Raw genomic sequence first — 22,972 nt, 5'->3', positions numbered from 1 at the left:
GCAATATAATCACTGAGTGACCTTCATTAAAGCTTACTACCACTAACTTATTAGACTGAGAATTAAATATTTCTCTAGACAGAATGCAATATCCTCTAACTTTGTTAGTATCCCTATAGTGGTACAGACAAAAGGAGATAAAAAAGAAGGCAAATATATCACTTTTATTTGAATTGGTGATCATTTTTACAGAGGAAAAGCTTAACAACATACAACAATCATCAGGCAAATTATTATTTTATTTAATATAGCAATCCAGATAAATTTCCCCAATTAAAAATATGAGCAGAGTTCCACCAATGAAAATCCTCACATTCAACCATGTTTTACGACCCTGACAGCAATTTCATGTAGGGCAATCTTAATATGTTGATGGGCCCTTACTGTTCCTTCACTTTAGGGAAGCCCAGGCCCAAGTGGGACCCCGGGAGATACAGGCCCACCGGGTCTTCAAGGAATGCCCGGAGAAAGAGGAATCGCAGGAACTCCTGGGCCCAAAGGTGACAGAGTAAGTCTTGTTCTTTCCGTTCATTCTTTTAGATTGTGTAGAGAAGCTTTCCTCTCTGTCATCTTGAGTCACAAGTCATTAATTCACTCAATGATGAAATACGTAGTTCTTAAGAAACTGCCCACTGCAGGCACCATTATAGACTCAAGAGGATACCGACGGAGATGTGAGAAATTCCTGCTCACAGGAAGCTTCCTCGCAAGCGTGGGAAAGATACACTAAGTGGGTAAATTATGTTTCTGTATTTTCCCAGGGTGGCATAGGAGAAAAAGGTGCTGAAGGCACAGCAGGAAACGATGGAGCAAGAGTAAGTAAAAACAGACCTTTCCCTTCGTGGACTAGAAATCAGCAGTCTTTAGCGAGTGATTTTGCCTGAACTTTCAAAAGTAAGGCTGATCATGTTTCCTTGGCAGTCAGGGTTTGGAGAATGATGAAATTTCAGATTCCCTGTTGATCGAGCGTGGACACCAATTTCACTTACTCTGAATGAAAGTTAGCCCAAAAGTTGCCATTTTTGAGATAATAAGATAAGACACCTTATGGCACTGTGCGATCAGAGCTTTTAGGGGTCGAAACACTTCATATCTTTCTCTATCTTCATTTTAGTTTAAGGGTAAACTTTATTTCTACAAAACTGCTGTTCTAATGAGCTGGCCCAGACCTCATTCTGGTGCAGACAGGGTTTTGTAAAGGGGCCAGTGTTATGATAAATGTTTCTCAGTATTCTGGATGTGAGTGGTGAGAAAATCACTGCACACTCAATCATCATTAATGTTTTCATCAATAAAGAGATTAAATATATGAAAAGTAGAGAAAGACGGCTGACCTCAAAGCATTACTTAATGCACCTCACAACCAGCCATTTCGCTAGCTTTGTTATTATTAGATACGATCAGGCTCGCTTCCCATGTATAAGCATTAGGTTTTCAAAAACAGAATACATTTGCCATATCAAGGACCATCTGACTAGGAGGTTAATAGCTTCTCAGGCCTGAGTGATTATCCCAGTTTTTTAACTTTTAGTTACAGTGACTCAGATGTACAATATGTCCTGGAATATTCCCTGACAATTGATGAACAATTCCTATTTCAGTGTGACATGAATTGTCATGTTTTGGGCCCTGACAATAGCAGGTGCCACCTCAAAAGGAGCTCAGTCTTGCTCTATTGGCTCTGCTCATCACACCACTGTTACGATACTGCGTACGTTAGCTTCCGATTGTAGAATAAAGTCTAAGTAGGTTTTTAGTCTAAATTGTCGTTACCTATTTTTTGTGTGTTCTGAAAAGCTAATTAAAGGTGAAATGCTTGACTTTCCCATGATCTGACTTTAAAAGTGCAATATAATGGAGTCAGCATTTAGACAATGTTTTTTACTTAATGAGAGCAATACATTGCTTTAACAATGAAGCAGTTTATAAAACTTAGTGTAGACTAGTATAAAGGGATATAAATGAATAATACATTTCCTCTACATAAAACAATGTGAATATAAGCAATGAGGTGACCTTTCTATCTAATTATGTTATTTAAGAAAGTAAATTAGGTAAATTATTAAAGACTGTTATTCTAATATATATTCAGAGACCATTATCATGTAATTTTCTAATGTTCTTATAAAAATATAAATTGAAAAGCCAGTGTCTTCAGTAAAACATTTAGATAGTAAACAACCAGAGAATATTCTGGCTGCGTATGGAGTGGCAATACACAAGTGTAAGACAAATTTCTTTGGAAAAGACTTCCACATAGCTCAGCATTTAAAGATTTCAGTCTTGTGACCCACAATGACAAGTGTGTTCCCCATGTGACAGCTCTTTACACGTTGAGTGTAACGAGCACCTTTTCATCGCAGAGGAACGTGGAGAACTAATGCTTTGGTCACATTTCACACGTTCAGTGAAATGAGAAATGTTATGTAATTATGTTATAACTCAAGAATGTAGTAGCTTTCTACACCCAAGGAGAAAAGCTTCTTTTCATTCTGTCCTTGTTTTGTTTCAAAATCGATATTAAAAAATATACTCCGAAGTTAGGGCACTGTTAAAAATAGCATGAATTTAGATCTAATGTTCAAAGACAGTTTTATGTATTGATGCATTGATTTGGATTTAAAAAATTGTGAAGAAAATTTGATGGTATTGTTTTAAACAGGATGGAAACTCTTGAGAACTCAAATACAGAGAAATTACATTGTTCATCGTAAATAGTATTTTTACCAAAACAGCCAGCCTGTAACAAAATAGTCTCTTATTCTGAGGTTTGAGAAGTGCCTTTCTGTGTCTTCTTGCCCTCACTATGTCTGTGTTCCGCTCACTGACAGGGTCTGCCTGGTCCTCTGGGCCCTCCCGGTCCTGCAGGCCCCACTGGAGAAAAGGTAAGGTCATGGGTTGTTATTTTGTAGGCCCAAAGTTATAAGACATTGCTCTGGCTTTTAAATAAATTTTTTTCTCCCATAAAATATGATATTTGTACGGCATTATCATAGAGCCCTTCCCCCGCCCTACTGTTTCCCCACACATAAACCCAACATCCTACAATTAGATTAGGGTTTTTATGTTGCTGTGGACAATAACCTTCTAAAATCTGCTTTCCAGGGTGAACCTGGTCCCCGGGGTTTAGTTGGTCCACCGGGCTCTCGTGGAAATCCTGTAAGTGACAGTCTTTGTACATCATTTTGTGTAAGACTGAACAGTACAACCTTCCATCCTTTGTCTTGATGCTTACATGAAACCAGGCCTGCTTGTGTAGGCTACTTATAGCTTCCTGGTGATCAACTTTTAATTACACTTAAAAATGTTATTACAGTATATTAGTCTCTTTGAAACGTTTGACTTTGGGCATTTTGTTTATGAGCCACATATCTTTGTATCACCTTTGAGAATCTTCCTCAAACAATCACTGTAAGATTTCTCTGTATGTGCATATTTTAAGCCTTGTCAAGTTGTGTACTTGTATTTTTAAGCACTGTTCCTCATTCGTATGTGTGGAAGCTATAGTCATCCTTGTCTTCTCAGGGCTCTCGTGGTGAAAACGGCCCCACAGGAGCGGTTGGTTTTGCTGGACCCCAGGTAGATCATTTTCCATATAGCCTCAGTTTGTAAACGAACCGTCTTCTTGTGATAGCACGGCACTTGATTAATGCTCATTGTTATACGTGTGAGGTATGTTAAAGATTCTGGAAAGTATAGTTTTGTAGTCAATATTCTCATTTTCAATTTATTTTTTCATAGATTAGCTTCAGAATTGATGATTTTGCAGATTTGTTATGATAAACAAGTGGTTTATTTTTCAGGCTGTGTTCAAAGATCTCTTCAATGTTGAATTTTCTCCTAATTACCAAAGAGCATTTAAAATAAATGACCAAATGATCGGCTAGCAATCGTTATTATGGAATACTTGGCCTATAAATGTTACAATTAACTGCTTATTTATTCATACAATTGTCTATAGGGCCCTGATGGGCAACCTGGTGTAAAAGGTGAGCCGGGAGAGCCAGGACAGAAGGGAGATGCCGGTTCTCCTGGACCACAAGGTCTGGCGGGATCCCCTGGTCCTCATGTGAGTTAAGGGTATGGAGTGGGGGTGGTTCGGGGATGTGAAAGGACATCATTTGAGATTATTGACCCAAAGCTTATATTAACCAGTGTTCATAATTGCCGAAATGCGCTTTTGTTTTTATTTCTCGTTAGGGTCCTAATGGTGTGCCTGGACTAAAGGGTGGTCGAGGAACTCAGGGTCCACCTGTAAGTTAATGTGAAGTTCTGGGGGTGATGAACAGCTAGTCATAGACATGCAGGGTTTTGTGGACCACTTTAAAGTTACTTTTAATATGGAGCTATAACAATAAAATATTACTCACATCAATTGCACAGTAAGATGGAAAGAACTCTTGACTGAGCCTTCTGGATTAAAATCAGTTTTGTTACCTTGGGAGATCAGCTGTCCCATAAATAATGTATATGTGCATCCATATCCCCAAAATGATTCATGTAAAAGCTTTTAGTATAATAAGTATGTATAAAATTTTAAGAAGATTTTATCTCTGGTTGTGTAGGTAGGTTCAGGATGAATTAAAATAGTATGAAATAAGTAGTATTCTTCCTATTGGTTAATATGAAATTAATCTGAAAACAGGTATATGTTATATTAAGAAAAATCACTCTTAACATGGAAGGTTCCCTAAAGGCCTAAGTCTCCTTGTGAAGATAGATTACAGGACACCATGAAGGGCCCAGAACCACAGGGGGAAGAACAGCAGAAACCAGAGGGGAAGGGAGACAGCGGTCGGAGTGAGACATGAAATAATAACAATCTATAATCTATCAAGGGGCCACGAGGGTGGGGAGAGGGGAGGAAGGGTAGAAAAAGAGGAGCTGATCCCAAGGGCTCCATAGAAAGTAAATGTCTAGAAAAGAATGTTGGCAACATATGTACAAATATGTCTGAGACAATTGATGTATGGATTGTAACGAGAGTTGTAAGGGCACCCAATAAAATGATCTTAAAAATATATACATAAATTTTAAAAATAATTGAAAATAGATTACAGGCAAGTGCACCTAGCGAATTCGTATCCCTTTAAATTGCTGAGATGCCATTGTATTTCTAGGGGGCCACAGGATTCCCTGGTTCTGCTGGCAGAGTTGGACCTCCAGGACCGACTGTGAGTCAAAGCAGTCATTCACGTCATTGACAGTGGCGTAATTGTAAATATATATGCGTGACTTTAGATCTCACTGCCTTATCTCTGTTGGTAGAGTTGTCGATGTATATAGATACATCTATATGCATTTGAGTCTTCATTTATTCTTTTACTTTATTAATTTCCCTGTTTTGATCATTGTTTCCCAGTTATTCATACTGGTATTTTGTCAAAGCAAATTTATACTTAATAATCCAATATTTGGGGGGAGTTTATTTGTACATTCTTTTCATCCTCAATGTTTGAGCATTACTTTTATCAGAAAGCACCTCTGAAACTTTCTTTAATAAATGCCATTCTTTTATTCTAAGATAAGGTCAGACAATTAAATATTGTATATTCATTGTTGGAGTAGAGCCGTAAAGAAGAAGAAATTCCAGTTAATGTCATCACTCTTAGTAATAACTGAAAGGAACTGTCTGAAAGTGATATGTAGCTTTTCTCCTGGGGAATTCAGCTACAGCTGTTTTTGTTGTGCTTTGTTTAAGAACACAGAATGACTTATTACCTAACAGGCATCTCCAGCAGATGCTGGGACATTGCTTCAGTTCCTCGTACTTGGCTTTTATTTCGCCCTACGGGGTGTTTCTGTCTCTCTTGCACCAGGGTGCTCTAGGACCTGCTGGGCCTTTAGGCGAACCTGGGAAGGAGGGACCTCCGGGTCTTCGTGGGGATCCTGGCTCTCATGGGCGAGTGGGCGATCGAGGACCAGCTGGACCCCCTGGCGGCCCAGGAGACAAAGGGGACCCAGGAGAAGATGGGCAGTCTGTAAGTCCCGCATCTCGATTCTCGACCAGCCCTAATGGAGAAATTTAGTACCATCACTGCTGTTGCCTGCCATCCAGTCATTCTGACGCAGAGCCAACCCGATGTGCACCGGAAACCCTTAATACTCATCGTCCCTCCGCAAGAAAACCTCATCCTGGACACCTGCCCAGGACCTTGTAGTACTCAGTGGTTCTCAACCTTCCTAACGCCGCGACCCTTTTATACAGTCCCTCATGTTGTGGTGACCCCTAACCATAAAATTATTTTCGTTGCCACTTCATCACCGTAATTTTGCTATTGTTATGAATCGGGTCGTTGGACCCTGTGAAAGGGTCGTTGGACCCCCAAAGGGGTTGAGACCCACAGGTTGAGAACCGATGCTTTAGGTGCTATGCATTTTAATTTAGAATTTTTTACAGAGAAAGATCTATATGTAATGAATATGATGTTAAAAACTTAAACAAGAAAATAATTGTCTAAATATTTGAGCTGTAGGAAGAAAATTTATTTTTAAAATATTATTTTATTTATTTTCCATTCTGTTTAGGCATGTCTTTATACAGCTAGCCGTTTTACTTTTTATTTTTTTTTAATTTTAAGATGATTGTAGATTTGAATAGAGTTATTAGAAAAAATGCAAAACAATCCTGTGTACTCTTTACGCAGGTTTTTTTAAAAAAACTGGGCGTTAATATATCATTCCATAGTTCAATCACATCGAGCATTATTGTACAATTGCTACCACAATTAGTTTCCAAGCATTCTTTTCCTTCCTGGAACCTTGACATTGGCTCCTTTTACCCTCCTTTTTCCTAACTCCCACAGTCCCCCCAGAAACCCTTATTCTACTTGCTATCCCTATGGGTTCATCAACCTGGGTTAACTATTCTGAAAAACAGAAAAACATACAACACAAACTCAAGAGGGTGACACCCCACCCCCACCCCAATGACATACACACCTGAGATTAAACCCCAACAGGAACCAACAGAACACAAAACACAATAGACAATGTTGAAAACCAGATCAGGCCTAATGTGTATCAGAGGGGGGATCAGCAGACAAGATGTTAACTGTTCACGTCAGGTTTTTCCTTTTTAAAAAAAATCATTTTATTAGGGGCTCATACAACTCTTATCACAATCCATACACACATCAATTGTGTAAAGCGCATTTGTACATTCATTGCCCTCATCATTCTCAGAACATTTTCTCTCCACTTAAACCCCCGGCATTGGGTCTTCATTTTCCCCAGGTTTTTTCTTTTGACCTTCTGTAGTCACCTCTCCAATGTGCTCTGCTTAGTAACCACTTTCCTGCCCTCCCTCTATTATGGACAGAGGGAGATCACTGGAGGCGTATTTCCTATGTAGCTCCCACAAATGTATCTTGGGCTCCCACTGTCATCCATAGCCTTCTGCAAACTGATTTCTTACAATTTAGCCTCTGATACTATTCCCTCCTTCAACTTTGGATTATATACTTTATTATACCTTGATGACTGATGATGGTGTGCTTCTTCAGTGTGGACTTAGTTGACATCTCACTTAGATGGCTGCTTGTTTGGAAACAAGCCTTTAAGACCCCAGATGCTATTTTATGTGCTAGCTGGGCACATCTACATTCTTCACCACATCTTGCTATAGCACCCATCACCTCTGTGTTCCCTTCCGAGGGCGAGTCTCAAGCAGGGCCATGATGTAAGAACTAATTGTTCTTAAATTGGAGAATGGATTCAGTTTTACACAGTTTCCTTAGTAGTAACACCCTACAAAACTACTCTGTCACAGCAGGATATGGTCACTCATAGTACTCGGAGCTTGTTCAGCTTTTTCTTGACTTTTTAAATTTTATTTTTACCTTTTTGAAAAGTATAAAAGTTCTTCTCTGTGTAGTTACTTCTTTCATTCAGTCAATATTAAAATTTGGTCTTTAAATTCCTTTTTAACTGATAAGTCACTTTCACCTTTGAATTACCTTAGCAGTTTTAGGTGGATTAAAAATTTAATGTACATATGGATACTAGGATACGTAAAAAAAAATATTGTTCCTAAGATTCCAGTTCAAAGAAACCAGTTCCTACACTGGTCAGTTTCAAAAAGACTATGTATAAGCATGTGTCTGTTTTTAGTAGATAACAGATAAATTCTCTTAGTAAACAGTTGTCTTAATCCTTAGAGTTAGGGCGCCTTCAAAAATAGTTCCAATCAAAACTAATTTCCAAGGTGGTCTGCTGGGCCAGTTGAATTTAAGGCAGAGAGGGCAGCTCAGAAGATTTCTCACTCTAAAAAAACCCACTGCCATCGGGTTGATTCTGATTCATAATGACCCCGGGTAGCATTTCTGAAGTGGTAAATCTTTATGGGACCAAACGGACTTACGGTCTCCTGAGGAGTGGCTGGTGGGCTTGAACAACCCACCTTGCAGGTAATACTCCAATGCCTAGCCAACAACACAACCTATATGAACTGTGTCGTTGTAATTACAAAGGGGCAAGCTTGATAGATTTTCTCAAAAGACACAAGGCTTATTAAGAAGTTGTAAGACAATTGGAAACTGAATTGGTGAGTAAGAGGCTAGGAAAGGTGAGCCATGGAATTATTTTCTATCACAATAGTGTACCTACTCATTCTTCAAGGAATGCAAGAGCTGTCTTTATGAGAATTTGGTTGGGAAACCTGGCCCTATCTATCTACCTTACAACCCTGCTCATGCCCCTTCCAGACCAATACTCCAAGAACATGTAAATGGAACAGGAGTTACGGCCTTGCAAACTCCAAAGCATGCATTTTGACATGGTGTAAACTGAAGAGCCCGGCATTCTTTGGGGGAAGGGTTAGAGAGCTGGAGATACAATCTTGTGACCTATATAGATCTTTGGAAGAGGTCAAAAAGTAATAATGTCACATTTTGATATGTTTGCTTGATAATGGTTTCCATGATTTTTACTTTGTTTTACCCATGGATATAATTAAAGCTTAATAAAATGGAGGACTTTTTCCTCATATTAACATTTCGGTAGAGCTGTAGCATATGATACAATATACATTTACCCTGAAGAACGTCTCATTGTACTTTCTCTTTCACACTAGGGCCCAGATGGTCCCCCTGGTCCTGCTGGAACGACTGGGCAACGAGGAATTGTCGGCATGCCTGGGCAACGCGGCGAGCGAGGCATGCCTGGGCTGCCCGGTCCCGCGGTGAGTTGTCATCTGATTCTGTCCGTGCACTAAAGTTTGTGTGGAGAGGATAAGTTATGGTGTTTTTGCTTAATAAACATATTTAAGTAGCTTAAATAACTGTAGACAGACAGTCTTTTTATTTTAAGGCATAAATACTTCTTTCTCAAAGATCAAATTCTTCACTTAGGTACTTTGAAAAATCTTTGGAAAATATACTTGTTAAGCCCTTTGGCTGGAGAAGTGGGCAATGAAGGCTATGAATTTTTGATGATACTTAAATATTTCATCAAACAGTAGAAATATCTATGGAGCTAGAGAGGTGGGGCAATATGATGGTGAGTAGGTAGTCTTTCAAAAAAATAAATATGCTTAACAAACATATCCATATTTCATAATTCTGTAAGTTTTCATAAACCATCAAAGCTAAGAATGAGTTAAACTAAAATGAGTCAGAGTGCAAATGAATGTTGGATGAACAGGGACAGATCCTAAAGCTGTTCTTTTTCTTGAAAGGAAAAAAAACAACAACCATTTTCTAGACCTAGACGTTACTTCTGGGGCTCTAGGAGTGGGGATATGTGAGTAGACATCTGAAATTAGCAAACCAGAAGTTAAAGGATGTCTTATTATTAGTAGTAGTGAAATGGGGACGTGAAAGCAGAATCCCCCAAAGACAGACTTAAGAACCAGGATACAGAAATATGGGGATCAGACAAAGCAGGGAAAAATCATCCGTTTTGCTGGCAAATTAAATTTCTGAAAGCTATCCATAATTGACTATGGTACCTATAACTAGAACCCAAATTGCACACCTGGTCTGGAGACTGCAAGTCTTAATGTAATCTGTTCCATTTCCCATACTAACTGAATGAAAGAATTCAATCTATCCAACCATATTGCAATCCCATTTCAATTATATTCATTTTCCCCCAATTGTGTAAGCAGTATTACTTCCTTTGATCCTAATCATAAGCGACATATCAGATCTCATAAATCTAAAGAGCGTAATCCCCCAGATTGGCAAACTCATACTCCAGCTACGAGCTTGGAGATCCCCATACATCCTTACTTCTGTCCTGCTTGCTACAAATTCAAGGGTTTTCCACCACGTCCTCTGGATGTGAGCAATAAGCTCAAGGGCCCTTAGGATCTTCCCCACATAATCTGACCTGGTGACTTTCAGTTACTCCTTCTGGTTTGAGAATTCACTAGAAGGACTTACTAAAGTCACTGAGAATGCTATACTTATGGTTATAGTTTTAATCCAGTAAAGAGGATGCAGATGGAGAGATCATAGGATGATATCTCACAAAGGAACATGCTCTCTGCACAGGCATCAGTTAGCGCTCACCAACCAGAAGGTCTTCAGAGCTTTTATGCTCAGAGTCTTCATTGAATCATTACCTAGTTATTTATGGTTGGTAGGATGATGCCTTTCTCCCCCGAGGTGGACTGAAATCACTAAATGGCTCTCCCTGGCATGGCCAGGATCCATTCAAGTCACATAATTCACATAACCTGTTAGATAAAATGGTCTGGTGGATGTTGTAAGTTACTTTTGAGTTAGCTCCGGCGTATGTGACTTTAACTATGACAGAAAGGCTGCCGGTCTCAAATCAACTCCATGATCACTGCTATGTGTGAGTTCAAGGTGGTGATTGTGTCATTGAGGGTTTCCCTTATTTCCGTATATCAGAGCCCTCTTCAAAGTCATTTCAATTATTGGGTAAATTCCAAGGTTTTAAAGGGTATCTTTCAGGAATCAAGGGCAAAACCCAAATTCAATGGATAAAGGTAATCAGACCACCACCAACATCACCCTTTTTTTTTGGTTGTTTTGCTGTGTCAGAGAAGAGAGCGTGCCTCTGAGGGTGCAGTATAGTGGCGTGTGTGTTATCAGATAATGCGCAATTGTTAGGGAAAGCTGGGCTTAGTTGCATTTGAATACAAGTGAACTTAATATGAACTAAAATTCTTACATTTCTTTCAAAATTAGTTGGTATATTTATACTTTTATTTCAGGGCACACCAGGAAAAGTCGGACCAACTGGTGGGCCAGGAGATAAAGGTCCCTCTGGACCTGTGGGACCACCGGGCTCAAATGGTCCCGTAGGGGAGCCTGGACCGGAGGTGAGTACGGCATGAAAATAGCTCTATCGCGCTATCTGGGGGCCCTCAGACCGTATTGTTCTCGTTGGGAAACTAATTCAGAAATTGATTCTACATTTGACCTTAAGGACAGATGGGAGTGATATTATTTGATGTGCTCTCCTTCCCTGGAGAGTGGGTTAAGTGATGGCATGGAGAAGAGGGATCAAGGTGGGTTTCTTTGCACTGACTTTGGTCTAGCCTGGAGTTAAACATTTTAATTGATTTTTATTGCCAAATTGTCTGGAAGGTCAGAAGACACATACATTAATCTTCCCCCTTGTTATTATGTCATCCTGTAATGGTACATTTTTCAAACTCACCCAGATTTATGGTGATAGGATTAATATCACTATTACAGTTCGTGAAAAGGGCAAACTAAGTAAAGGTCATTTTCCTTGCACGTCACTCTAAACTCTAAAGTAACCTAGATGGCAGGCTCCCTTAGGGCAGTTTGAGTGGAAATTAGGGTTTGAAAAGAAATTTGAGAAGTTTCAGATGGGAAACTCCTCTTTTTCGAGCGTTTATGAGTAAATCACAGAACAGTTTAATGCCATATTAATGTCAGATTTTCTTGAGACAATACATTTCAGAGAAAATTTTGATCAAGTGATGAAATCACAGATCTTAAAAATAAATCTAAAACAAATAAGGAGAGGACCCTCTCTATTGTATTATATATATGCATATATATATAACTAAACTGCTCTAAAAATAAGACCATTTGTGTGTGTGTGTGTGCGCGCGCGTGCGCAAGAGTACGGCCTTGCTTCCTCAGAGCAGTTTCGGTTCACTGAAAAGTGGAGCAGAAAGTACTCGGAGTTTCCAGATGGCTAGATGCTTTATCTTCCCACCGACTTCCCTCCAGGCATAGTTTCCCCTGTTATTAACACTGGAACTGTATTTTCATTACAGTTGAGGCGTCAATAGTGAGGCATTATTGCTAGCTAAAGTCTATGGTTCACATTGGGTCTCCTGCACTCTTCCTGTTGTATCGTTCTCTAGGTTTTGACAGTAAATATCAGCTATCCACCATTATACGTGTCACGTAGGATGGTTTCATTGCCTATAAAATGTCCAGTCTGGTCCACCTATTCGTCCCGCCTGAAGCGCTGAAATCCAGGCCCAGCCTGATGTTTTCTCTCTCTTTATCGTTTTACCTTTTCAGTCATGCTCTGCATTTGGAACCACACAGTAGATAACCTTCATCTACCTCAGAATATCTTAATACAAAATTTCAAGAATACTATTTGGAAAAAAATCTCAAGAATAGAAAAAACATTCACTTGTTAATATGTAAATAAAAAATAAATGCTCAATTTTAAATTACAGGTGATCTCAAAGGATTTGAGTTTTCAACTATCTTTAAAATTAAAAATACAAGTGGGGAATTTAGATTACATATGAATTAATAATTTTACAAGTAATTAAGAGCAGTCAAAAAGAAGGCAGAAACCTTTTTATACCTGAGGCGTTCATATATGATCATTTATGTTGGTAGAAAAGATATGGAAATGTGTGCTACTTTTTCTGGCAGTTAGAATACATTCTTTCATTATTCAGTTAATTATTTTCAAATATAATTCTTTATAGGGTCCTGCTGGTAACGACGGTACTCCAGGACGAGACGGTGCTGTTGGAGAACGGGTGAGGGCATTTTAGTGATCGAAGCATCAAGTGTTGGAGAGCAAAGCGCTTTTGTATTTTGGTTCATCATAAAGGCTTTAGATGAGGACGCATCTGGAGTGCTTTAAATTTCAAACCCATGTACAAAAGCATGAAAACAGAAAGTTTCCACCACCATTTAAATACTTTGTGTGGTTGATACCTATGTACTGTAATTGAACATTTTTGTGTTTAAAGTATGTAGGATGACTAGGCATTGAAAAACACTGTCATGCTGAAACTCTTTGGGAGATCAAGGAGACACCTGGTGTAGTGCTTAAGTGCTTAGCTGCTCACCAGAAGATGCTGCTCTGTGGGAGAAAGATGTGTCAGACTTCTTGCGCCTTGTGGAGGGTTCTACTTTGCCCTACAGGGTCACCAGGAGTTACACTGGACCCACGGACCATTTTTCTTGTTGTGCTGGTTGGTCTTGGTTTCTAAGAGAGAAGAAGGTTTTGTGGGTGTTGCACTAAGTGCTTCTCCCATCTAGAGTGATTGCAGCGTATGAGCTTTTGCTTGGCTCAGTTCACATTATTTGGTGCAGGAGTCTTCAAAGGTTTTGTTGGTACACTCGCTGAAATACTTAGGAAACTTTGTAAACCTCTAAGCATATGTTTAGTTCACTTCCCATGAAAAAAAAAATCATCATTTCCATGACTGCAAAGGAGATAATACCTGGTAAAATTTTAATGTATAGCATTTTAAACATATTTTTCAAAATCTTGGTGGTTTTTTTTTAACTTAGTTTATTAAAAATATCTGTCATAAAACTCAATTACCACCAAAACTTATAATGCCTGGCAAATGACAAACTAGGTAATCAAATTATAAATAAATAGTCTGATATACTATAGGTAACGTCTCATGTCCAACTAGTCTTTTAAGTCAACTATGTTCAAAAGTTTTCACACAACAGTCATCTCACATCTGATTTCTCAGTACGTAGTCATGTGAAGCTTGGAGCTTTGTCAAAAATGTGTCTCCTGAATAAACTAAGGAGCAGCCTCTTTCTTTCAAAATTTCTGCTTGCTGTATTCTCAAGCGAAGTATATCTGCTGGAGAAATCCCTTTGTTTGGTGCCCTAAGGTATTCATACCTGGGGACTTGAACCATGGGAAAGATTGCAGGGGTATGCGATCAGATCAGTTATTCTTTTTTAATGAAGTAGGAAAGGGCGATTGGTAACGGAAATATAGGAAAGGATGCTCAAATATCAGTTTTCTGAAAGACTCCATCAGAATTGAAGATCTGGAAGTGGGTTAGCTTAAAACTATCCCTGCTTTCACACTCCCTGGAGTGGAGTGTCTGTACCTGGAGGCAGCTCAGCTTGAAGACTGCTGGCCCAGGAAACGTGCTAAGTTCTGGAGGCCACCACTCCTGTACCAGCCATCGTGAACAGGGATGGTAGAAGGGAGGAAAGAAGGCTGAAATAATATCACCCTTCCTATTTGACTTAAAATAAGAGAAAAAATATGATCTTTTCCCCTGCCATGGACAGCATGGACATAGAGGCGACCAATGTTTGAGAATAAATATATTAAGATACAAATATAATGGTTGATCTTGTCAGGGCGATCGTGGAGACCCTGGGCCTGCAGGTCTGCCTGGATCTCAGGGTGCCCCTGGAACCCCTGGCCCTGTTGGTGCTACTGGAGATGCAGGGCTAAGAGGAGAGCCGGTAAGAGGGGAATCAATCTTGTACTGGTTCTCATGCATGTGAATATGCTGTATTACAAGTCATACATGTACATTTGGCTCAAGACTCTAAACAAAAAATTGCTAAGTATCCAATGATGTATAAACTATATACACTTTTGGTCGTAAATGGAATTTTTTCTAAGAGAAACGAAAAAAAATCTTGAAGTTGTGATTTTATAAATTGTAGGAAATGTAATTAGGAAGCCATCTATTCCTATCAGGATTTAAAGGCTCAGAAACCTTTTAGAGTGTTGCTGTGCAGGGAAATCAATGAATAGAATTCCCTGTAGAAATATCATTGGAGTTATAATGAGCTTGTGCTTACCTGCATATGGTCATTAGTCTGACTTTAATCATTTGTCATAAAATATATATACATAGATTGCACATATAAACACCCAACTACTGACATATATTTTTATACTCCATATCTATATACCTATGTATATCATGTCTTTATTACTTATTAATTTTTATGAACATTTCTTTTAGGGTTCTCGGGGTCCTATAGGACCACCTGGTCGAGCTGGGAAACGTGGTTTACCTGTAAGTTCTCAATTTTATTTAACACATATTTTCTGATATAAAATGCACTTCAAAAAATTAAGTATAATTTAAGATTCATGAAATAAAAATACTAAGTTCCTCAAACTTTCAACAAAAATATTAATATAAAATAATACTCTGAATTTTCTTTTTGCTTCTGTAATTGAAACACATCCTCTCTGAATTTATCTATGGATTAGTTCAACAATTCATGAAGACTTTCACACTCATAGTTTTCTTTTCCCATATGATATGAATGACTATACTCCTTTCAGAGCTGTCTAAGGATCTCAGAGGGGAATGGATTAGAAAGCTCTTTGTAAATTAAAAGTGCTATACAAATATTATGTTTTATTTTCAATAACATTCCTTCTCAAGTTAGGATCTTTTTCCTCTTTGAAATTGCTTCTGGTTCAATTGTTATTTTATGGTTAAATTATTGTGAATGAATTATCTCTTACATTTAGCAAGTCATGTAAGGAGACCTGGTAACATGGTCAAGTAAGTGTTGGATGGCTAACGGTAAGGTCAGAGGTTCAAACCAGTGGGAGAAAGATGAGGCTACCCTGTTTCTGTGAAAACTTACCCCCTTAGGTCAATATGGTCAGTATGACGTGGAATTGACTTGAGGATTGCAGTAAGTTTCAGTGGGTTAATGAGTTAGGTTGCTTTCATACTCTTTATTTAAATCAATGTCCGTATCCATGAAGAATAGTGGTATCCTTAAAATAGTGGTCATATTAACAAATTAAATCTATCAACTCTGATTTTAGCTGAACTGTGAAAATTTCTAACCCGTTATAAAATCAATGTTATAAATGAATTCTAGTTAATAATTGAACTAGCTGCTTTCTGAGTAGTTTTGCCAATTATGAAACGTTGGGGACCTAAAAATAAATGAACTGATCTACATTTACGAAATCATTCAGGCTGACTTAGATATTTAACTTATTGGTTGGGTAGAGACTGGAGGAGCCCTCAAGACTGTGGCCACTGGTCTCCCTTCAGGTCTGGAAGTGAATTCACCTGGGAGCTGGAATAATCAGCCACTTATGGCCCAAGGACAGTATTCGCCCAAGGGCAGAGGGTTAGGAAAGGAGGAATGCAAACAGGAAACCCTGGGAGGAAGTAGGATAAAAGAAGGTCCAATGTGAGGATCGAGGTGGATAAATTGAAACAAAATATGTATAATTATGGAGTGTGAAACTGGTCATTTGCTCCACAGTCCTTGACTTAGATCACAATAAAGTTTTACATAAATAAGTAAATATACACTCTCAAGTAAAATATTTCACATGTAATTAAAACAATTCTTATTTTCATTATAAAATAGTTTGTATACATTTTGACAATTAGGACATCCAAATTAAAAAAGAAAGAGGAGGGCACATAGAAAATACAAACAAAAGCAATAAGGGAAATATTACTCATAGAATCGGTCCATCTGATGATTTCCTACGTCTTTCAGAGTCAGACTGAGACTTACAATTCTCTTTTAGGAAAACCCCAAACAACAGAAGCTGATCGTGCAATTGGTGACTTGATGTCACTTGACTGTCAACCACTTGACCCTTGGGTTTTATGTATTCCCCAGGCCTTGAAAAAAAACAAATTTTTCAATTGAACAGATAATTTTCCCGTCTGAGTTCAGCCTCTGTTCTACAATAGGATTCTTAATTATCAGTTTTCCTTAAATTTCTCATGAGTAGGATTACTTTATTTAGAAATTTGTGGATAAGGAAATAATATAGCATTTCTTTGTGCTTTCTTTAAAGCAGTGTGCTTTAATGATGATATGCTAGTATAGTTTATTCAAATGAGATTTCATCATTTTCTTAATATAGTCACAGTTTACATGTCCAGTTAGTTTGAGCATACAAATTTCATAGGCATTTTTATTCCAAGAGGTAACATGATAAATATTCTATTACTCATGGCTTTAATTTTTAAAAGTTATATGTGATAATAATATTTTATCTAAAATGATTATCCATTAAAGACACCAGATAAGTCCTTTAGGAAGTGTTTCATATAGGCAATTTCAAACCTAAAACAATGATATTTTAGACATGAATGCAGGGTAAACATTAAGAAACAAAACTGAATCTTCAGGAAAGTAGTATTTTTCAGTGAAAAAAGAAAGAGCTGGGACTTGTGTTTTCTGAGTCTGGCAAGTTCTCCACCTGTGACTGCGTGCACTTACCACTGTTCAATTGCTCACTTTAGTAGAAGATATTTGAGTTTTCCTTCTGGTAGGTTTCTGCCTTAGACCGTTTTCTTATGCTCACTGGTTTCACCGGTGTCTATGGTTTTAATGATTCCTTATCGTTCCTTGGGAAAAAATATACAAAGACTCCTAGATCTAATGCTACTTGGATAAAAATGTCGTCCACATAAAAGGACAACAATACGTTTGCAAAGGTACAACACGTTTAAGAAAAGCAATATCTGTATCATGGTGACTCTATTTCCAGGGACCCCAAGGACCCCGTGGTGACAAAGGTGATCATGGAGATCGAGGTGATAGAGGTCAGAAGGGTCACCGAGGTTTCACGGGTCTTCAAGGTCTTCCTGGACCTCCTGTAAGTTGTTGCTTCATCATTTTTCTTGCATCCGTGTATGTAATTATAGGTGTCTTGACATGAGTATGCATGTGTGTCTAAATAAATGGATGTTGATCTTATTTTTAAAATATTTTCATTACGTAGAATATCTGGATTCATAATTACCTACTTGATCTTTGTATAATTAGCTATCTATTAGCTAGACTTTTGTTTGGAAGAAATCAAGCAGAAAGATATATGTGTCATTTCATTTAATGTTGTGTGTAGTCCTGGTCACATCAGGCTGAAAGCCAACAAACTCATGCAGACAGCGCAGAGACTGATGACCTTGTCAAATAGTTTATGCTGTTAAAGTCTTTAACAGTATGTTTCCAGAAGCAAAGGATGGCAAACTTCATCAGCTAAATATTTTGGCCGCATTCAGAGACATTTTCTTCCTTGTTAGGGTCCAAATGGAGAACAAGGCAGTGCTGGAATCCCCGGACCCTTTGGCCCAAGAGTAAGTAACAAAAAATAAGGTCCAGCTGTAAATAACAAAATGTTTAGTGATATACTGCTAACACGTGAGCATCATTTTTTATGGCACTGAAGCTATAATTGGCCTAGTTTCTTTGAAGTTGACAGCAAACATAAGAGGGAAACCATTCAGCAATTACTTTTAAGTAAAAACAACCTGCAAATATGACATCACAGGCCCGCATTAAAATATCTTCCATAGGGTTTGCATGTACTCATGAGGTAGTTCATTTTCGTGCTCTGTGCTCATAGAAACTTCCATTAAACTTGCATTCTTTGAGACTTTGTAATAAGACCAACCATGAAGTGGAGACAGAATTGGAAGCTGGATGTGTTTTTCCCTTAGGTAATGGAGATAATTCACTAGAGGTAGTTTACATAAGCTGATTCAGAAGTAAATCATAAGCTGGAACCATTATGTGGAGCTTTGGGAAATTTTACATTAGTATGAATGTTGCCTCTAGTAGGTTATTAATGTTGTGATGAATAACATACATAATATTTGGGGAAGCAGAAAAAATCCTATGTCTTAAATGCAGTGTAAAAATCGTAAGATTGAGAGCAGTATGATGAAAATTACTCAAGTATGGGGGGGGCGGTTTGGGCATGTAAGCATACAAATTTAACTTACACGTCGGAAAAACATCCCAACTTCTGGCATTTCCTGAGTTAGTTGAGGATCCAGTTCTGTTTACAATATTTGAGATTTCATGAAACAGTTCCCATTAAAGACAACAGAGGTGATTAGTCCATTAGAGTTCTTGACTGGAGCTGGTCTCTCAGCATGCATATGTGATGGAGAAATTAGGCGTGATGAATTCACAAACAATTTAAGAGTTCTAGAATGCATTGATGAGTCCTCAGGAAGATGAATCCAAGAAATCACTGTAATAGGTTTATGGAAAGGAAAGGCCAGGACGCTGTGAAGGTGCTTTGTTTTTCCCACAGAATCTGAAAGAGTCTTGGTTTCTTCTAGGGTCCTCCAGGCCCAGTTGGTCCTTCAGGGAAAGAAGGAAACGCTGGGCCCCTCGGGCCGGTCGGACCTCCTGGTGTTCGGGGCACTGTCGGAGAAGCAGGACCCGAGGTAAAATCATGGGGATTTGCACAAAAGTAGTATTGTGGATTTTCATAGTTTTGATTCTGACAAAGGGCCACCACCCTCAGAAGACAGTCCATGCAGACTAACGAATAAAAGACAATGGAATCTTGGAAAGAAACCTAAAGCCATAGAAGAGCTGATTTGTATAAGCAGTTTAAATACTTTTTTAAAGGATTCCTGTCTGTCTACCTGTACCTGTGCGGCCCACGCAGACAGTGCCCCAGATGTTATCTGTGATTGAACCAATCTCCCAAGGTTTGACGAAGTGAAATCATCATCGCTATTCATAGAGAGGAAAGAGCAACACGTTTCTCAAAAGGGAACTGCTGATCCTTCCCAAATCTCCCATGTCCATTCTTATGTCTCTAGCCGACACGTGTGGCCTAGGTCAGAGGCTGCCTTCACATCATCGCTGCCTCTGGCTACCCCCAAGCTACCAGGGGTCCCACATTTCCAGAATTTCATCTGCTGGGCCCCTCCAGGCCTCTGCCCTTCTAGGCTCCTGCTAAACTATCCATGTGGCTTTCTCGCTTCCAATCAATGCTGCCTGAGCTGGAGTTCCCAGAGGGCCCACAGCCCTGGTGCCATGCTGTCCAAGTCTGGGAGAGTGTTGCGTAGGGCACACTCAGATCTCTGCCCTGCATGGGCAAGAGTTACAGTTCTTCAGCAGCAGGCAGACCCCGGCATGGAGGTGCCCATCTCTGTGGGCTGACTGACCCACTGTTGAGGTCACTCTCTCTCTGTGGGATGACTGACTTTTCATTTGCACTGTGCCAGCTCTGCTCTGGATCTAGGAAATCTCAGCACAGGAACCCAAAGTCCAAAGGACACGTTTCTCCCCATATGCTTCTAGATGGCAATGAAGTTGCTGAACCTCTGTGACACTGGCCCTTGTACAAGTCAGAGGAGTGTGAGAACGAAGTCTCCTAGGTCAACCACACCGTGTTCAGTCCTTGGTAGATTCTCAAAATAGTCTTTATCATAAATCAATCTTTCCTAGATTGTAGCCCAGATGATAACGTTGTGGAATTTACAAGACTATAGCCAAAAAAGCCACATAAAAGTGATTTGTTGCACTGAAATTTTAATACAAGTAATTCATCATCTTAGTTACCCAGGCCTTGATGCCAATGAGAATATATCACAAGTAGAGCTCTTGTTTATGATTAAAGTTATAAAATGGTTAATGTCCTTTAAACGATAGTACAATAATGACCATGAGATGCAATTATGATGCCGTGAACACATAAGTTTTATGCTAGAAAGTGAAGAGTCTGAAACAGAAGGTTTGCTTTAATCAAAATGACAGATGGAGAGAATAGGCATCACAAATTCTAACATATTGGTTTGAAGATTGTGTGAGATAAAGCTTGATGATTAGCACGTTGCTTCTCAGGCTTCTGGAAAATGTCTTTATTCCTCTACCATGTCTGTGCTCTCGTGCATGTGTGTTGACGAGTGCATGCTCTCGCTCTCTGAGATTTCTTTTTCTTTGATCTTATTTACATCTTCCTCTTCTTTATGGCTCTGCCTTTTGATGACTAGATTACTAAAGAAAATATTTATTATAAACCAAAATAGATCAGATCGCCGTATAGTTTCATGGTCTGGAATTTTATGGATATGTGTATTTATTTATGTGTTTGTTTCTCTAAATGTGAATAGAAAACAGCTACAAAATTGGAATACTTTTGCTTTTGTGGTTCTTGGCTTTTTTTCAAGAGTAAAGGAATTCGTAGAAGGATTATCTGACCCTGAAAACCGCACATGTCTTCTGATAATGAGGAAGGAGCCTGGGTGGCACAGTGCGTTCCACATGGGGCTGCTAACCACAAGGTCAGCAGTCTGAACCACCAGCCTCTCCTTGGGAGAAGGATGAGGCTTTCTAGTCCCACAAAGGTCTACAGTCTTGGAACCGCACAGGGTGGTTTACTCTGTCTTGTAGGGTACCAGTGAGTCAGAATTGTCTTGATGGCAGAGAGTTTAGCTTGGTCTGGTTTTGATAAGGAGGAAACATTGACACGGAAAGTGGAAGGAACTTGTCCAGAGCCATATAGTGAATGGCAGAGCCAGGTTCAGAATGACCACGTCTGACTCCCAGCTCTGTGCCCCTCACATGCGATGTCTCCATGTCTCTGTTGGTTATTTGCTTGTTCCGTCAGCTTACTGAGTTCTTTGCTGAGGATTCGTAGAAAGAATCCATAGGGTCGACTTCCTAGGCTCTATCACTTTTCCCCATCAACTCCCTGTCACACATGTAGTTTTTGCTTGGCAACAAAACAGAATTATTTGTTTTGGACTAAAATGGCTAAAGAGAATTGTTACTTCGTTTGAAGGAGAGAATTTTAATCTATATACTAATGAATCCATGGGAAAAGGTATTTCCATTTCCCCTTTCCTTAAGAATCAAGATAAACTCTCCCCTGGGTGTGTCTGTGGGGTTTGCTGCGTAGCTTTTTGAAACCAGGAGTCACAGCTCTGTCTATCTCATCTTCCGACTTCGGTTCATAAACCGCTTTTTAAAACTATTTTACCTTGCCCAAAATGTCCTTAAAAACTCAAGATTGCATACTTTCAAGTTTCTAGCCCCAAACTAAACATCATATTTTTTTTGGTTTGTTTTAGTACCTTCTCATATTGCTTTTACCTATTAGCTCTTTAAGGGGTTTGAGTGGAATGTAGCTATCTAAATATTCTCAACATAAAAGATATATGCTTGTCTTTAAGGTAAGCATCAGATCAAATATCAGTGCTCTAACATTTATTTACCTTAGATTCTGACAAAAGTATATGCTGAAATGCAATGTATGCTCTAAGCATTATTCCTCATCTTTACATCGTCATAACTTGGCAAGCCAGCCACTTACAAAGGACATGAATCACACCGTTTGCCATATCACTAATTGGGGTGTTGAGTGGCAATTAACTGTTTACCAAGTCCCACCTATACCGTTCTGTTCAATAGGAAACAGTGACGTAGTTGTGTGTCTAATTTCTTTTTAATTGCTCAGGGTCCTCCTGGAGAACCTGGCCCTCCTGGGCCTCCAGGACCCCCTGGCCACCTAACAGCTGCTCTTGGGGATATTATGGGACATTATGATGAGAACATGCCAGATCCACTTCCAGAATTCACTGAAGATGAAGCTGCCCCCGATGACAAAAACAAAACGGATCCAGGGGTCCATGCTACCCTGAAGTCCCTCAGCAGTCAGATCGAAACCATGCGCAGCCCCGATGGCTCCAAAAAGCACCCAGCCCGGACCTGTGATGACTTAAGGCTTTGCCATCCCACCAAGAAGAGTGGTGAGTACCCAGAGGCCCGTTTGGGCAAGACTCAAGAAATAAAACAGGAAGCAGGAACCAGCGCTTATGGTTTTGTGGTAGGGAGCGTATAGGAAAAGTTATAAGATAAAATGATAAGTATTATAGTAGGCAACATATCAGCTCCATGATATAATCTATTTTCAGTCTAGATGTCTTCAATTAAGAATAAATTGTGTGAGTTAAAACATTTCATAATGATATAAATTTGGAATGTGCGTGGCTAAACAAGAGTAATTTTTTAACCTGCAT

General features: G+C 39.1%; 1 protein-coding gene across 1 annotated transcript in view; it reads left to right on the top strand.

Annotated features, from left to right (window-relative positions):
• COL5A2 (collagen type V alpha 2 chain) overlaps positions 1-22,972 on the top strand; it is a 170,518-nt gene that overhangs the window by 134,453 nt on the left and 13,093 nt on the right. Inside the window, exons 34-51 of the mRNA XM_004701485.4 lie at positions 401-508; positions 762-815; positions 2,832-2,885; positions 3,106-3,159; positions 3,526-3,579; positions 3,962-4,069; positions 4,201-4,254; positions 5,121-5,174; positions 5,820-5,981; positions 9,074-9,181; positions 11,186-11,293; positions 12,905-12,958; positions 14,547-14,654; positions 15,167-15,220; positions 17,695-17,802; positions 18,230-18,283; positions 19,277-19,384; positions 22,411-22,702. Coding sequence (XP_004701542.1) covers positions 401-508; positions 762-815; positions 2,832-2,885; positions 3,106-3,159; positions 3,526-3,579; positions 3,962-4,069; positions 4,201-4,254; positions 5,121-5,174; positions 5,820-5,981; positions 9,074-9,181; positions 11,186-11,293; positions 12,905-12,958; positions 14,547-14,654; positions 15,167-15,220; positions 17,695-17,802; positions 18,230-18,283; positions 19,277-19,384; positions 22,411-22,702 — 1,696 coding nt within the window. The remainder of the gene's footprint in view (positions 1-400; positions 509-761; positions 816-2,831; positions 2,886-3,105; positions 3,160-3,525; positions 3,580-3,961; positions 4,070-4,200; positions 4,255-5,120; positions 5,175-5,819; positions 5,982-9,073; positions 9,182-11,185; positions 11,294-12,904; positions 12,959-14,546; positions 14,655-15,166; positions 15,221-17,694; positions 17,803-18,229; positions 18,284-19,276; positions 19,385-22,410; positions 22,703-22,972) is intronic.

The sequence above is a fragment of the Echinops telfairi genome, unplaced genomic scaffold (assembly GCF_000313985.2).
Source record: "Echinops telfairi isolate 266 unplaced genomic scaffold, ASM31398v2 ScPeMD7_3;HRSCAF=10, whole genome shotgun sequence".
NCBI lineage: Eukaryota > Metazoa > Chordata > Mammalia > Afrosoricida > Tenrecidae > Echinops > Echinops telfairi.
The sequence above is the reverse complement of the archived record's forward strand: the minus strand, read 5'-3'. Positions and strand labels throughout refer to the sequence as shown.